Here is a 16,656-nt window from a genome sequence, read left to right on the forward strand (position 1 = left end):
TTCCTCCCCTCTCCCTGGAAGTTATATCATCAGGTTACAGGCAGTTGGCAAACCCGGGACTGAGATAACGTCTCTGACTCAGCTTTATGGAGCACATCCAAAATGTCCACATGACATGGTGCACTACAACAAAGACACATACTTTATTTAGGCACAGATACATTTCCCAGGAAGGAAGGAATGGGTTTAAAATCACAACTTCCTGGGGCAACTGGTTCCTCTGTAATTCTGAGAGGGAGGTGGGAAGTGGGGTGGGGGACTGGGTCACAGCATTAAGACAAAAGAAGCTCACCAGTGAGGAGGAGCTAGGCAGGAAGAAGAGAGAGGAAGGGAGGCCTTGGAGGAAGAAGAAAAAGAGGAAAGAGAAGGGTCCCTGAGGAAGGTGGAGGAGGAAGAGGAGGTGGGAAGGAGGTCTTGAGGAAGTAGCTTAGGAGGAAGCTGGCCTCAGACCATGTACAAGGTTAACCATGCCAGACATCCCTAGGCCTGGGTTGGTTCAGCTGGGCCTGCTCCAGAGGAAGAAGCTGCAGCGGGAGGAGGGGTCAGTGGGAGGACCCTGGGGCCTGGCACACATGTAGAAGTGGCGGCCCAGGTTGGGTCCTGGCTTCTTCACAGTTCGCATTACACACGGCTCCCTGTGGCCCCCACACAGGGGCATGGGCAAGGGCCCCCCCAGCAGAGACTTCCAGAATGAGGTCCGTACCTCCTTTTCATCCTTGGCCTCTGAAGCCTTGGCCCGCCCCTCCACCACATTGGCCATCACGTCCTCTTCTGAGGTCTTTGGGGTCATGAGGTTGCCCAGGCTAGGAAGCCCCAAGTTAGGAGAAGCTTGGGGACGACTGGAGGATGGCTGGAAGTAGCTCATCAGGTTTTTTTGGCCTCTACTGGAACCAGGTTGACTTGGCCGAGACCTGGTCGAGCGCACACGAGCTTTGTTTTGGCGCATCTGTACCGGTGTTTGATTGCTGAGCTGTAGCGCTGACTGCCTGAACACAGGATCTTGTTCGAGACGAACTAGGAATCTAAGGATCTTGAGCTGGGTGCCTGCAAACTCAGGGAGGAAGCGGGTGCACAGAGGAGGGCACTGTTTTGCCGGAACAGAAGACACGCTTAAGACTGCACCCACAGGGCAGTGGTCAGAGCCCATCACCTCAGGCAGCAAGAAGGAGGCCTGAAAGGTGTCCATGACCAGGGTCCTGTCTCCCAGCACATAGTCAAGCCGAGAGCCATAGTTCAGATGGCGGGCGCCACTGACTGTGGACCAGCAGGTGAAGGCCCCCTTCTGCTTTGGATGGAAGCATCGGTAGCTATCAATGAAGGGTCCCGTATGGGAACCAGCCTGGCACCCCAGGTTACTGAGCAAGTGGTCCATCCACTTGCGACCTGGGTCCTCTTCAAAGCATTCCTGGGGAAAGAGAAGGGGGACAAAGAAAGAGGTAGAACTAGATGCCTAGAACTGGAAGGGACTTAGATTAACTGCTTCATTTTACAGACAAGAAAATGTGGTTGTTTCAAAGAAGAATGCTCAAGGTCATACAGTCCAGAACTGGCAGAGCTGGGATTCACTTTCCACCCTTACTGATTTAAAAGGCCATGATTCTTTTTCCCCTCTGCATCAGGCTACCTCTACCTTGCACTGGGCCATAAATCCCAGATCTGAAAGCTTGCTGTTAATCAAAGCAATTCTCAGAACTGCTCACCAAGAGAATGGAAAACAGCAAGTTAAAAGTGGTTACCTCCAGGAAGTAGGGCTGAGGTTAGGAGTTAAGAAGCCTGTTGCCTTTTCATGTAAACCCTCTGGTACTATTTGGCTTATCTTGTTGTGTGTGCCAAAGCCTTCACTGACCACACCCCCTTCCTGAGCTGAGGGGCTCCAGGGTTTCAGGTCTGAATACTTCCTTTGGCTCTGATCCCTAATTCATCATCCATCCAATCCACTCACCCACTCATTCAGTGCAACAAATGTTCAAAGAACACTGATTATGTGCCAGGCATGATACTAGAGACAAAGTGGGACCATGATCTTGTCTTGGGGACCAACAAGGCTTCCTTTCAGGAAGTGATCTGGAGCTCAGAAGTGAAGGCTGAGCAAGAGTAACCCAGGCAGAGGGTGTTACAAATTGAGAGAACAACTTCTGTGATGGGCCTGTGGAGGGAGGGGACAGTATACCCAAAAGACTTGAGGGGCAACCAGACTGACTATCAAGAGGTGATGGTCACTTAGACTAGGGTGGTGCCAGATGAGACAAAATGAAATTAAGAGATGATTTGGAGCTAGAATCAACAGTACTCACTGACCAATTGAATGGGAAAGGGGGGTAGAGAAGAACACTAACACAATTCCCTGGCTTCTGGTTGGAGCAACCAAGAGGACGATGGTACTATTTAGGGAGATGAGACTAGAAGAGCTGGTCTTGTGGGAAGTAGACATACTCTGTTATTTTGGAAAGATTGTGTTTCTCAGGTGATCTGGTACATTAGTTCTCTTTCCTTGGGAAAAAAAGAGTATAGGAAGTGCACTCGAGATATCTAAGATATTTCTAAACTAAGAAGAGAAGGCATAAAAGTATATAACACTATCACAGGAAGCAGCAAAAACAGACTAAGTAAACACCGATAAGGAATAAGGTAGGGAGGATTGAAGGTTTGCAGTTTGTAGTGTACACTCCCTTCCCCACCACCACCACCAGTCTCTCATTATCTCATTTCTGCTCATTTTTCCCAGCTGAGAGACACATTTATGTTCCTGTGGCTCTTCTGCAAATTAATCAAGGAATTTTCCTACAGCCTCTTCTTTGAGCCAAGCCTACTGCTGAGTTGGACTGTGCCAGCATAAGTTACTTATCCCTCCCCTTATGAGGCAAGCTATGATGAGAACTGACTTGGAGATTCTAGGGCAGTGGTCCTCAAGCCTGAATATACAATAAAATCAGCCCGGGAACTTTCAAAACATACTGCTACCCTGGCTCCACACCCAATAGATTCTGATTTAATTGGTCTAGGGTTGCACCAAGGTATTGACATTTTTGTAAAAGCTCCTTGTACTAATGTACTTTCAAGGGTTGAGAACCATTGGCATAGAAGGACTCAGAGATGAGAGGTTCACACAAGAAAAGAAGACAGAGGGAGGGGATGCCTACCAATTCAGAGGACAGTGAGAAAAGCCAAAATGAGAATAACTTTTGCAATGGGCAGAGAGGAGACAACCTGGCTGGAGTGGATGGAGTGTGTAGCGGTGCGGAGGATGGAAACGGAGACTGGGTGCAGACAAGAAAGAGTTTTGAATGCCAGGTCTGTGTGTTTTCTCTGCATCACAAAGGTAACAGAGAGGTGTTGAAGGTTCATGAGCAGGAAACATAGTATATTAGGGAAATGATCAAGGCAATGTGGAGTTCCAGGCTCTTGAAATCTGACTGAAACTCTCCAGCCCCATCTCCTGCTACTCACCTTCCTTCTCTTTCACCCCCTAACAAGAATGGGACTTGTAGTTCTCAATGCACACGAGCCAAATTCTCACCTTGCATCCTTTGCTCATCATGCTAGAATTCTTTGCTTCCCACCCCAAAGCTCTGTTCTACTCATCTTTTAAGATTCAGCCATTTTAAGATATCTCCCCTGATGTCCTGGCTGGCCCAACTCCTATTTCCAGGCTCTCCTAACCTCCTGGGCTGCTGTCTCTGCCTCAGCCCTGAAGACACCATTCTATAATTGACTGGTCATGTGTCCATACCCCACCACCATGCTGAGAGCTCTAAGGGGCCGAGCCAGCACTGACTACTAACTGAGTCCACAGCACAATCTTCAGTGCTTTGAGAATAGAATTTCAAACTAAGCTCTGCTTTTCCGTGAAGGGAGCTGGCCCCTGGGCCAAAAAAAAAGCATTGATTGGCTGGCTAAACAGAACCATAGTCAGGAGTGAGGTCAAAGGCCTAGAGGGAGCCTTACCAGGTTGACTGCATCCCAGTGGTCAATGGGGCGGTGAGCTGTATTCAGGTCCCCCAGAATGATAACATGGCTGAAAAACATAAAATGAATGTTCAGAAAGGGAAGCAGTAGTCCTGGCCCATCTACTTTCTCCTGGGCCCAAGATCTCAGATAGACCACCTGCCACATAGAGGTCAAGGTGGGGTCCAACGGCAAGTCATAATAGCCTGTCTCTCCAATTTCAGTATAACCTTGATGCCTTTTACAACTGACCAACACAATTATGATCTCCAAAGGTAACCCTGTTCCCTGTTTGACATGATTGTCTCACTTACCTAATGGCATCTTACCTAATGGCATCTTTCTGGTCCTTCAAAGATGAGCTCAGGTACCACTCCCTCTAGGAAGCATCCCTCAATTATGTCAACCTACCCTCACTTTCCTGTCCCTCCCTGGGATAAGACTTTTCATTTGTTCCCAAGTACGTTACCTTCCTCATCTCATTTCATCCTTAAAACTATACTCTGAAGTAGGGATTCATACACTTATTTTACAAAAGAGAAAATAGAGGCAACACTAGCCTTCGGGCTCACAGTGAGTAAAAGAGGATCTGGGATAGGTGCTCAGAGGTATCTGAGTACAAAACCCATATTTGTATCACTTTACCTGGTCCCTACAGCTCTTAGACAGCAGGGTCTATTCTGGTGGGCCTGCTGGTGTCTACAACTAGGCTGTAAATGAACTCAAAAGACAAAGATCCCATATCCCTCTCAATGGACCTTGACACGGGGCTGGGCACCCGGGACAAGCTCAAGGAAGCCTTGCTGCCCAGGTTTGCAGTACCTGCCAGCTGCCAGGAGGGCTTCTGCTCGGATCTGCAGCAAGCGATAGAAGCGCATCTTAAAGGCGAGCCGCTCAGGCTTCCCAGGGTCCGCATGGGGGCAGTACACGTTGATTAGGGTCAAGGTCTTCTCCTTCCCTTCCCATGTGCTGGGGAGAATAGAAACGGCCCCCGCAAAAGGGGTCACTTTCAAGCCACCCTTCCCCTCCCCACACCATGTGGCTCCCACTTAATGATTGTCTGTGGGATGGAAGTGAAGGAAAGGGATAGAGAGACATGAACAAGCTGGCATACACAGGACTTGAGGACTGACTACATCTAGGATGACACTCGGGTAAATCAGGTGATGGTCCTGCCATTCACAAAGACAGGACACAGAAAGAGAGCAACCTGGGGCAGTAAAGTTGGCTAACTTGCTTCTGAGGCACCTGTGGTAAAAAAGAGAGCTAGTCCTCCCGGCCAGGCTCCCTCTCCCCCCGCCCCCGCCCCTGTAGAAATAAACTCAAGGCTCAGAAGAGAATATGATTTGTTCAGGGTCACATAGCAGGTTGCCTTGCCAGGACTGAAGTCCAGGAAAGGCAGGTTTGGGAAGTTTTCTATGGTGAATGTATGTTTATAAGGCAAGCCTTAGAATCACCACATTCACAGAGTTGAACCAGCGATGCTCGGTGACAGGCGGATGTGGGCTATTACCAGATCTTGTGTTGTGTGAGGAGGGCCCGGCCCTCACTATCCAGAGCTCGAAGCTCCTCTTGAGTGAAGTCATCCATGTTTCCGTAGCAACCCACGTCCCCATTCTGAGTGGCAAGTAGGCCACTCAGGCCTTCTTCAGCAGCCACTGGGGTAGCACTGTCCTTACAGAAGGTGGCTACACCTGGAGACAGAGAGGGTACTCTAAGCAGGCCTGGCAGCCAACAGCCTGTTGCACAGTCTATTGCCCCTGCACAGGTCACCCGACTCATCTTCATCAAGTGTGGCTCTCTTGATGACTCCCCCAACTCAAGGGCCATGGATGCCTGAGGCAACTCCTCTACTCAAACCCTGGAGTTTCAGTTCCTTCATCTAGAAAAGCTGCAGATTAATAACAGCTAATATTCTAAGTGCTTTACATGGTAGGTGCTCAGAAAATGTTAGCTATTATTATTATCACATGGATTAATTAGTTTAGTCCTTGTAATAGCCCTAAGAAGTACACATTATCCCCATTTTCCAGCTGAGGAACTTGAGGCATAAAGAGGTTAAGTAGCTTGCCAGAGGGTACGCAGCTAGGAAGTGAGCTAGGATCCAAACTCAGGCAGTCTGGCTCCAGAGCTCATACAACTAACCATCACACTACTGTGTTTCTGAGATCCAATATTATACATAAAAATTATCCTTCATATAACCTGATATGGCTTTAGCTCTGTGGATGAAAAGCCTACATTTATTACCTTCTCATTAAATATTGAAAACCCTTTCCCACCTGTCTCCATCACTTTAAAGTCCCCAGAAAGCCCCATTTACCAGAATAGCCACTACGGTTGCGGCTGAAGCTGAAATAGGAGTTACAGCCCTCAATGATAGCCAGGGGCTCTGTCAGCACATCCCCTGGAAAAAAAAAAAAAGATGTAAGATTACATCAGAGATAAAACTAGGACCCAGGACACAGAAAGGCTTGGAATTACAGCTGTAGGCTAATTTCTTGCACACATCAGAGCCAGGGTAGAAGAGAATATTGAGTACCTATGATAAGAAGAGAAGCTAAAAAAAGGTGGGGACTAGAGGGGGAATTGTTATCAGAATTACGAGAAAGGGGAAGACTACTGAATGGGAGGTGAAGAATTAGGTGGGAGGAGGCTAGGTGACTAGGTGACTGGAGGAAGTTGGGGGTGGGAAATGGACATATGGGAGAGAGAACTGGGAATCTGAGCTGGGAGTAGGAGGTAGGAGAGGGAATTCAAGGATTTGAACTGAGGATGGAGGGAAAGTAGGGAATGGGTCTTAGAGGGAGGTGGGTGGGAGAGGGAAGGAATCAGGGGATTGAGCTGTGGGGGAGAGGGAATTAGAGGGTCTACGTTTGGGGTGGGACATGAGGTAGAAATGATGAGAAGCTCTCAGCTGGGGAGGAGAGATGGCGGTAGAGATAAGAGGTACTGGGGATCTGAGATAGAAGTTTAAAAAGGAAGAAACTAGGGAGTCTAAACTGGGGGCAAAGATGGTGTGAGAATTAAAGGATATGAACTGGGGGCAGAAAAGGGAAAGTGGGGGTGTCTGTCTTGGGAGTGGGAGATGGAAAGTGTGTGGCAGGAGGAAATTTGGGGGACTGAGCTGTGTCAGGAGAATGAGTAGGAATTAGAGGATCTGAAAGAAGATGGAGATTGCAAGGGGGAGGAAATTATGGTTCTGCTGAGGCCAGGAGATGATGTCGGAATTAGGAGATCTAGCTGGAGTGCGAAATATAGAGGGGGGATCGGGATTCCAGACGGGCTCTAGGGGGAGGACTCTAAGGATAGAGAAATGGGAAAGTGAAATGATATGGAGCAGAGAGCAAAAGGTGGCGGAAAAGGGAACGTGTGGTAGGGGTCCTGAATTCTTGAGCGCTCACTGGTTACTTTGGTCTCCTGAAGACAGACGATGTCAGCATCCAGCTTGTCCAAAATGCGCCCCATGGTCATGGCGGTACAATTGCTGGGCTCCTCGTATCCCACCCCTTGCACGGGGCTGCGAATCCCATTGATGTTCCAGCTCACCACGCGCAACATGCTGACAGCTAACTGCAATGCCTTTAAGCCCGCGCCCCACGTAAGTGAGAGCCAAAACCCGAAAATTCCTTTGTCCGCCAGGCCTGGCTTTCCGCGCGCGCATTTGCGCAGGCGTTCTTGTGCGTGCCGCAAAAGGGTTGGACACATATGGGGCGGGGATTCAAGCCCTTCAGTTTTCATTGGCTGGAGAAGCGGAAGCTGAAGGGGGCGGTGTGGTAGCCGAGGGGCAATGAATAGTGAGAGGAAGGCCATGGTTGGGCTCCTGCCCCTACCACCCGACACTGGCTCACGTGCCTGAGTCTGACTGCGTTTCTGCTCTGCTGAAAAGTCCCCTTGGTGCTTTCCATTACTTACAAACGAGATTTTACCACTTTTTAAGTGGCGGAACCGCGCAGCGACCGAAGCCCCGCCCACAGTGTTCAGACTGCACCCCTGAGTACAAAGAGGGCTGCGGCACCCAGCGACTAGGGAGTGGCTGGCGTAACCCTGCATGTAAATGTGGGCGGGGGAATGCGCGAAGGGAACTTTGCGGCCGGAGGAGGGAGCAATAAGAAACGCACTCCATTTTGGAAATTAAGATCTTGCTGGTCGTCGGTCATCGTTTGCAAATACTTTCTCCCAGTCCTTAGGTCATCTTTTCGTTTTGTTTATGGTTTCCTTTGTTGTGCAAAAGCTTTTAAGTTTGATTAGGTCCCATTTGTTTATTTGCTTTATTGCTTTTGCCTTGGGAGACTGATCTAAGACGATATTACCAGGAGTTATGTCTGAAAATGTTTTGCCTATGTTCTTTTTCTAAGAGTTTTTTTTATGGTGTCACGTCTTATATTTAAGTCTTTAAACCATTTTGAATTTATTTTCATGTATGGTGTGAGTCTTCTAACTTCATTGATTTATATAAGGCTGTCCAACTTTCCCAGCACCACTTGCTGTAGAGACTGTCTTTTCTCCGTTGTATGTTCTTGCCTCCTTTGTCCAAGATTAATTGAAAGTAGGTGTGTGGGTTTATATCCAGGCTTTCTATTCTGTTCCATTGATCTATATGCTTTTGTGCCAAAAGAATCTTAATTAAAAATGTTTAATTTTTATGTTATGTATATTTTACCATATTTAAAAAACTAATAATAAAAGGAATGAGGAACCATCACCTCTACCTAGTTCCAAAACATTACCCCAAAGGGAAATACATACCCATTACGCATTAAGCAGTTAGTCCCTATGCCCTCCACCACCAGCACCTTTATGGCATCAATTTGCTTTCTGTTCCTGTGGGTTTACCTATTTTTGATATTTCATGTAAATGAAATCTTTGCAAAATGTACTAAATACCACTTAATCATACACTTTAAAATTGTTAATTTTATGTTCAAATTTACCTCGCTTTTTTAATATATATACACACTACAATATATAAAATAGAGAAACAACAAGGACTCACTATACAGCACAGGGAACTCTACTCAATACTCTGTAATAACCTGTATGGGAAAAGAATCTGAAAAAGAATAAACAGTATATGATGTATTTTGCTATACACCTGAAACTAACACAACATTGTATATCAACTATACTCCAATATAAAATATTTTTTTAAAAAGGGGGGGAATAATGAAATGTTCTATGTGTAGTGATATAGAAAGATCCCAAAACATATTGGGGGGTGGCAGGCTGCAAAATAGTGAGTATTGAACCTTTTCAATAAACCACGGGGAAAATGAGGGAAAAAAAGAAGCACTCTAATGGAGTAAGATTTAGAAGAGGGCCTCTGGCTTTATTGGGCTGGGGGAGGGAGATGGGGAAGCTGTATCAAGCCCACCCTGCAGTCATTATTTGTCTTGGGCCTTATAGCATCCCTTAGGATGTGGCCTGACAGGTACTTCCTCTTTGCTCTGTTTCTCAGATTATTAAAATCAAGGCCAAGAGAGTTTAAGTGGGCTACCCAAGTTCCAGAGTAGCACTGTCTTCCAATATAACCTATGGCTCTTCCATATGCATTATCTCATTTCATTATCAGGGCAACACTGTAAGGGGCATTGAGGCTAAGAGAGGTTCAGTGAATTCACCCCAGTATCACAGAAGCAGTAGAGCCAGGATTCAACCCCTGTCTTAATCAGCTCAAGGAATACTTTCCTAAGTAAGTTTTTTCTAACCTCCCCAGTTAGATCTTTTCCTCTGGGCCCCCACACCACTCTATGGTCCATTCTGTCACAGCGCTTACAATGCACAGCTACCACTGATTTCTATTTCTGTCATTAGACTGCCAACAGCTTGAGAGCAATGACCATATCTGATTCATCTTGTTAGCCCCATCCCCTAATATAGCGCACAACATATTAGGAGTTAATAAATATTTGTTGAATGAATGAACAAATAAAGGGCAATAGCAAGAGCATCAACAGGTTAGTGACTTGTTTTTGATAACATAAAAATAGAAATAATAGACATGCCCAATGTCCAGGGAAAAGCATAACTTCGCATCCTTAGGTTCCTCACCCAGAATTGTGGCATAATTACTTTTCCCCCAGAATTCCATAGCCTTAAAACCATCATTCTCAGTGTCTGCAAAAAAGACCCAAAGAGCTGCTTTTCCTCCTGGAGGACTTAAAGGTTACATTCCAGTTGTTGCCATCAGAAAATAGCCCTGCAATTAAAATTAAGATGTTGGTGCTTTAAGCTTTTCCATGTTTTGGTGGTTATTGGCTTAGGATTGAGTCCCAAGAGTGGAATAATTAGGACAAAGGAAATGAACATTTTTATTGCTCTTGCTTCATATTGCCAAATCACTCTCCAGTAGGGGATCGTGCTGATTTACACTGAAGACCAATCTGAACCAGCCCCAAGGAAATCCAGATCTTGCCTGTTTACATTGCTGGTTTTCATTTCCCCATTCTGCAGTAGCTTGTTAATATTAGTTCTGACCTTTGGGGCAAGGCGAACACATGGTTGGCCTGAAGAGAAAAGGCTCTGGTTGACTCAGGAACTTCTTTGGAAGCTGATATTTCAACAGCGGGCACACACCCCCTCTTACCAAGGGTACATCCCCAGCCTTCCCAGGGAGCCAACGAGTGCCTCCAGGCTCCCTGCTTGATGCCACTCTCTGTACCTGCTTTGGGGGTCTAAATGCAAGAGAGCCGTGTGTCGTGTATTGGATAACTAGCGATGGAAGAAAAAACCTCTAGGAGAACAGGTAGGTGAAACAGAAGGAAAAATAGATAGGAGTTAACACAAACCCAAATCCATTCTTTAGGCTCTCTGGAAAGTTTTCTTGGAATAGGTGGACACTCAAACTGTTCACTAAAGTGTATGGGAAGTTGGGGATAACATGATTTCTATATTTCATTATCTATCATCCATTCTGACCTGTCTTTGTGGAACACTGGCCCAAAGGGCAGTTCCCTAGCACTTTAGAAGTCTCTTTAACATGGTCTAGTCCAGTTTTGAATGAACTGGGTGATAGAGATTGTATCTCTTACCTCCCAACTGGTATATAAAGTAGGGCGGGTTTGCTGTGGCACTTTGAACAAGTCTTTTAGCTTCTCTGGGCTTCAATAGCCTCTTCACCAAAATGGAAATTGAAGTCCCTCCTATTTCCCTCAGAGGACTGTCACAAGGTGAAGAGGAGTGGGATGACAGGAACTAAAGCGCTTCTGAAATATTTCAGGACTTCCGTGCTCTGTCTTAGTGATCCTACTTTTTCTGTAGCCTCCACAGGCAATACCACACATAACCCTCCAGCTGCTCTTCTCCCTGAGTGACTATGGTCTGTGGAGGGCTACTCCTAGGACTAGGATAGAGCAAACCTTGGGCCCCAGGCATGGGGCTGAAAGTAGTGGGGGGATGGTGGGCCAGGGCAGTGGCCAAGAAGGAAGTGGATCCTAGGCTGCTGCCACAGAAGGCCTGATATTCACATATAGGCACCTGACCTGTAAGCATGCAATCTCCCCTCCTCACCCTAACACAAATGCATTCACACCCACACACTCGAAGAATTACCAATAAGAAGACCCCATTTGTGATTTTGATACCCATCAGTACTGTCTTGATACTGCTTTTAATGAGATTCTCCCATACACTCCATACTTTGGGAGGATGGTCAGGATCTGTGGGCCTCAGGTAGTCATACTTTATGCTTTTCCTCCATAGAGTTAACCCCAAATTAGAATTTGTGACTCAGCTCTTGGTCTTGAGTGAGTCTCTGATACTGAGTGAACAATTTTTTCTGTAACCAGTTAATTGGAACTTTTTTCTGGAGGGGGGGGACTTCATTCTTTTGTTCTTTCTGTTCTGCCCCGTTCAGGGTTGAGAAACTTTCTAGATCCTACTACCACCTTCTACCTTCAGACCAAGTTAGTTCCCCCACCCAGTTCCCTGGATAGCTCTCTTTTATAAAATTTACCTTTGTTGAATGGGGATTATTTGTACACATGTTCATCTCGTCTAGGGCAGAGAGATGTAGATTGAGCAAGTCTCCTCTGTGCCAGGGCCTGAGCTGGACACCTGGAAACAGATCACAGATAACTGAGATCCAGTCCCCATCCTTAAGGAGCTCACAGTCTAGTAGGAAAGTAGACCGGTAAAAGGTGGATACTTGCTCAGATAAACAGAAGCATATAGGCAATGTGGGAACCAAAGCCAAGGCTTCTCAGAGGAGGTGAGCATTGAGCCTGGCCTTGAAGAGTGAGTCAGATTTCACTGAGAATGGAAGGGAAGAGAAGGCATTCCAGGCTGAGCAAAGGCCCAGAGGCAAAAAAGTACACAGTAAGTTTGGGGGCCTAGTGAGTCAGCTGGCACAATTTAACCACAGGGGTCTAAAGAGAGACATGACTGGAGAGACACGTTTGATTGAGAAGAGCCAGGACTGAGGCCTTCCCATAAAGCTTGTTTAGTTTTCCTACTTCTGGGGATCAGAATTGATAACAGTGGTTAAAACACACACACGCGCACGCGCACGCACACACACACACACACACACACACACACACTCAGTTCCAGGTAGTTTTAAGTTGGGTTTTCAAGCCTGGATCCTAAGTTTACCCTTTCAGACCTTGTCAAAAGCCTGCTAAGCTCCTATCTCAGATTTCCTGCTGCTAAATTTATCTTTCTGCCTCTTAGCAGGGTCATGAGGACAAAACTGTAAACATAGAAGAGGGGTTCATGTGACTGGATTGATTACCTCGGACAAGCCACTTCCCCTCCCTAGACCTCAGTTTCCCTGTGAGGCTAGTGAGAATGTTTGGAAGGAGCAACTATGATGAGGAATATGTTTCTTTGTGGGCCATGGAAAACATACATGTAAAGGGTTATTATTCAGATTACTAGCCTTAGCAGAGTGATTACCAGTTAGGAGACTTATTATGATTAAGAGAGTTGCATGTCTTCCAAACTCTAGTTCTAAGACTCTAAATGTTCTGAGCTAATCTAGAAGACCACATTCTTAAATCAAGCTTGACTGATCAGTTAACCAAAGAAAAGCCCTGGACTGGAGAAATCAGATCCCCAGTGTTCTATTTCTAACTTGGTGACTTGATTTACTATAGGATCTTAGGAAAATACTTCCCTCTCTAGGCTTCCATCTTCTTACCTGAGAGGGTTGGATGCAATGATTTCTAGGGGACCTCTGTATCACAAAACCAAAAAAGTAAAAGTGAATTCATCTTTCTAACTGATTGGCATGAGCTCTTTATTTATTATAAATGTTAACCCTTTGTCATAATTTTGTAAGTTTCCTTTACTGAGTGTTTCCTGAATGCTCAGCATTACACCAGAAGTTGCATATTAGCCAAGGAGGTAACTGACCTTTTACTTCACAAAGGGAATCAGAGTGTTAGGTAATATATAATGAACATTTTCCAGGTTACTTTATATGTGTTAACACATTGAATCTTCAACAACCCTAAGGGAGTAGGTACTCCTATGAGATGAAAACACCACGGCACTGAAAAATTAAGTCTTCTACCCAGCGTGTCATAGCAAGGGGCAGAGGTGGGATTCCACTCCAGTAGTGTGACTCCAGAGCCCATTGCTTTTAACCACTGTTATCCACTGCCTCAGTAGATTCATTTAGAAGGGCAGGCTTTGAAATGTATCGAAAGTTTGGTATGATTTATACACAACAAATGGAGGGAATCTAACCCTTATGTAGACTAGGATTCTGAGAATGTATTTTAGGGAACTTCTTAAAAGGCAAAGTGGAGCTGAGAGCATTGGAGGTCAGGGATTGGAGATTGCTATCCCCATGAGATTGCCCCGGTGTTGCCCAGCTCAGTGGAAGAAATTGAGCTTTCTTGTAGCCAATCACTGGAGGTTCATCAAGGGGTGGGAAGGTTGCAAAAGAATGAAGTAAGAGCACACTTGGACGTCTTCCAGGTAAGCTATGCTGTTAGATGAGTACTACACATAAAAGCTTCAAAACAACCAGGGGGATGGGGGAGGGTAAAGCAGAGACATCTGGGTAGGATGGCTCTGGCCTATGGACTTGTCCTACTTTGAGGCCATTGCTCCCAACTCACCACACTCTGCCTGCTGCAGCCTCCCCCCCAAGCCTCCATCCCCATGACTTGGCATGAAGAACTTTAGTATTGTTCTGGGTCAGATCACAATGCCTTTCTCCCTAGGGGACCTGATGGCAGTTGGCAGTCATGTGAACAGTGCTTATCATCTCTCCCCCTAGCAATGGCTGCATTCACTTCTCTTCCCAAGGTGTCCAATTCACTCTGATTTATTTAGCTTTGGCTGGAGAGAGCATAAAGAAGATCAGATAGTGCCCATCTCTCCAAGAGTGTCCTGGGTAGCACATTTTAGGAGAGAGAGGCCCTTCAGTAGGAAAGGTAGCAGAATTCAGGTAAGACAAGGGTTGCAATGCCATTTGCGGGGGAGAGCATTGAGGCAGTAAACCTTCCACTTCAAGTTCAGACCTAAGATTGCTAGCTCAAAACATTGCGTTTTTCAGTAGGAACTTTGTGCTTGTGTATTTGTACTTGGGAATCTTGCATTTCTGATGTGGATCTCTGTTTCTGGGTTGGAATTTGACATTCTACTTGGGCCTGTTTTTTTATTTTGAAGCTATGAAAGCTTCTGAGATCTGCCTGCATCACCTTTGCCTCCCCACCCCACACAGGATATAAGCACATGATCTTCGGTCTTTTATTTGCATACTCTACTAGTCCTGTCTTCATTGGAGGGAAGTGACTGGCCAGACGTGGGCTGTCTTGCTGGCTGCCTTCCTTGCTGGGCTCCAACTTATCTCTTATGTACACAGCCCTTGGAGTTCAGAGGCCTCTGCTGACCTCTGTCCAACCTCTCCTCTGCACCCAAGCCCCCACTGGTACATACAGGAGCAGAGGCAGACAAGGCAGGCAATGACTAGGAGACAGGAGAGGGGCTGGAGACAGGCTGCTAGAGAGCTCAGAACCCCAGCACACCTCCCTGTCCCAACTCTGTCCACCACCTGCTGTGACCACAGCAACAGAAGAGACAGCTAATAAGACAAAGTGAGGCCCGGTACCTTGAGGACAGTGGTGTCATTAGCTGCGACGCCTAGGATGTCTCGAGAGATGGGAGAACTCACCCAAACCAGATTGCAGAAGATCTGGATTCCACACAACGGTGGCAACAGCAGGCTGCAACGCAGGAGGGGCTGTAAGTGGGGTTTGCTTCCGTGGGCTTCAAGGTGGTGGTGGTAGAGTGGACGTAGAAGAGCAAAGGACATTCCCCCCAACCACCCCCACCCCAACCTGAAAGTTGGAATAGATGAGCAGCTGGATGAAATAGCTGTAGGATAGATAACAAGAGGCTAATGTCAAAAAGGTAGAGAAAGAAAGATAGAAAGAGAGAGATGAAGACAGCGAAAGAATGAGGATTATATAAAGACCATCATAATCAGAGGGATTTTTGACTAGGAATTTTTTTCTTTCTTAACCAGAGCTTGTTTGGAATACTTCTTGTTGGAAATTTGATGTTTCTAGTTCAATGTTAGCCTAAATGTTTTATTTTGGTGACATCAGTGAAGTGTCTGGAAATTAGTACTGTCTGATAGTGCTTGGGTGAAATAAGGTGATGGTTCCTGGCCTTGTTTCTCAGAGGACAGGTGATGGGTACACAGCAGTACCATATCATTGGTCGGTTTTGCTCCTCCCCTTTCTCAGGCCTCTTCTAATAAGCCTCTGACTGGGTTGGGAAAGGCTGGGTGTCCTGTCTCCTGCATTGCCTTCTTGGCACATATGGACACTTTTGCTGCTCTGGGGAGTTGAGGGAGAAGACATTCAGGGAAAGCCTGCTGGTGTAATGTTCACTTTGAAAATTTAAGAAAGCAGGTTCAAAGGGGAAGCAAACAAAACCTGTAAAATATATTTTTTAAGTAGACTATACCATTTCCAATAGATAACAGTGTACAGTTGTGGATCAAGGTGCTGCCAGCCCAAGAATTTTGGCCTGAGGAGCCATAAGGTGTGCAGAGATAAGACAGCTGTGGAGTGTGGGACCCAGACATCTCAAGGACCAACTGACCAAGCTTCCACTGTGCTAATGCTAGAGGAGGTCCAGGCTCAGGGCTAGTGAGGGGAGGATCCAGGAAGACGTAGGATGTTAAATATACTATGTAGAATGGAGGGTGTGGATAGAGGGAGAGGGGTAAAAACCAACCTCCTGTTCTTCTTCCTCCTCCTCTCCACCAGCAGTTTCAATCTCTCATCTGGTGATCTAGGAGCCTGGATGAGACTGAGAATTACACCCCACCCTCACTCACCAAGCCACTCTATCCTTTCTAAGGGGCTGTTGGGTTTAGCTGGCAAGCAGGCAAGCCAGTCTCTGCATACCTGAGTCCTCCATTGTTAGGACCCTTATATTCCTGGGAACTCTGTCTTTCAGGTTGGAGAAATAATAGATATAAATCACCTATTATACTGTTTGTCATATAGAGGGTGCAAAATAAATATGTGCTCACTTTATTTCTGAGCCCGTCTTTCCTCAGCTGGAAGACAGAATTAATACCTACTTCCCCATGTTGTTGAGGTGATTCAGTGATTCAGACTGCCTAGCTTTGAGTCCCAGCTCTGCCACCTCTTGTCTCTGTGACCTTGGACAATTCTCTTAACTTACCTGTCCTTCCATTTCCTCACCTGTCAAAAGAAGTTAGTAATAGTGTTGTGAAGATTA

The 16,656-nt window shown here is 46.3% G+C and overlaps 2 protein-coding genes across 4 annotated transcripts in view; one reads left to right on the forward strand and one right to left on the reverse strand.

Annotated features, from left to right (window-relative positions):
* Positions 1–115: 115 nt before the first annotated feature.
* Positions 116–7,512, reverse strand: APEX2 (apurinic/apyrimidinic endodeoxyribonuclease 2). The gene is made up of 6 exons (XM_065900926.1): positions 7,350–7,512; positions 6,269–6,352; positions 5,459–5,639; positions 4,768–4,914; positions 3,946–4,015; positions 116–1,405 (listed from the first exon to the last, which is right to left on the reverse strand). Exons 1-6 carry the CDS (start codon positions 7,504–7,506, stop codon positions 497–499), a joined length of 1,548 nt encoding a protein of 515 aa, XP_065756998.1. The 5' UTR covers positions 7,507–7,512; the 3' UTR covers positions 116–496.
* A 3,051-nt stretch (positions 7,513–10,563) lies between these two features.
* Positions 10,564–16,656, forward strand: part of PFKFB1 (6-phosphofructo-2-kinase/fructose-2,6-biphosphatase 1) — a 93,748-nt gene continuing 87,655 nt past the window's right edge. The window contains exon 1 of one of the 3 annotated variants that reach the window (XM_065900918.1): positions 10,564–10,690. In XM_065900918.1, coding sequence (XP_065756990.1) covers positions 10,663–10,690 — 28 coding nt within the window. In that variant the 5' untranslated portion in view covers positions 10,564–10,662. Of the gene's footprint in view, positions 10,691–14,811; positions 15,142–16,656 lie in introns of those variants that run through there. The other 2 variants (XM_065900916.1, XM_065900917.1) reach the window with 2 other exon arrangements.

Source organism: Phocoena phocoena, chromosome X (genome assembly GCF_963924675.1).
Source record: "Phocoena phocoena chromosome X, mPhoPho1.1, whole genome shotgun sequence".
In the NCBI taxonomy this organism is placed as follows: domain Eukaryota; kingdom Metazoa; phylum Chordata; class Mammalia; order Artiodactyla; family Phocoenidae; genus Phocoena; species Phocoena phocoena.

Bases quoted from the DNA above. Each gene is read 5' to 3' on its own strand.
- APEX2 (XM_065900926.1), bottom strand. From the start codon at position 7,506: ATGTTGCGCGTGGTGAGCTGGAACATCAATGGGATTCGCAGCCCCGTG. The intron at 6,353-7,349 runs GTGAGCGCTCAA...TTTTTTTTCCAG, and splicing joins TCAGGAGACCAAAGTAACCA to GGGATGTGCTGACAGAGCCC. The intron at 5,640-6,268 runs GTAAATGGGGCT...CTCTGTCTCCAG, and splicing joins CAACCGTAGTGGCTATTCTG to GTGTAGCCACCTTCTGTAAG.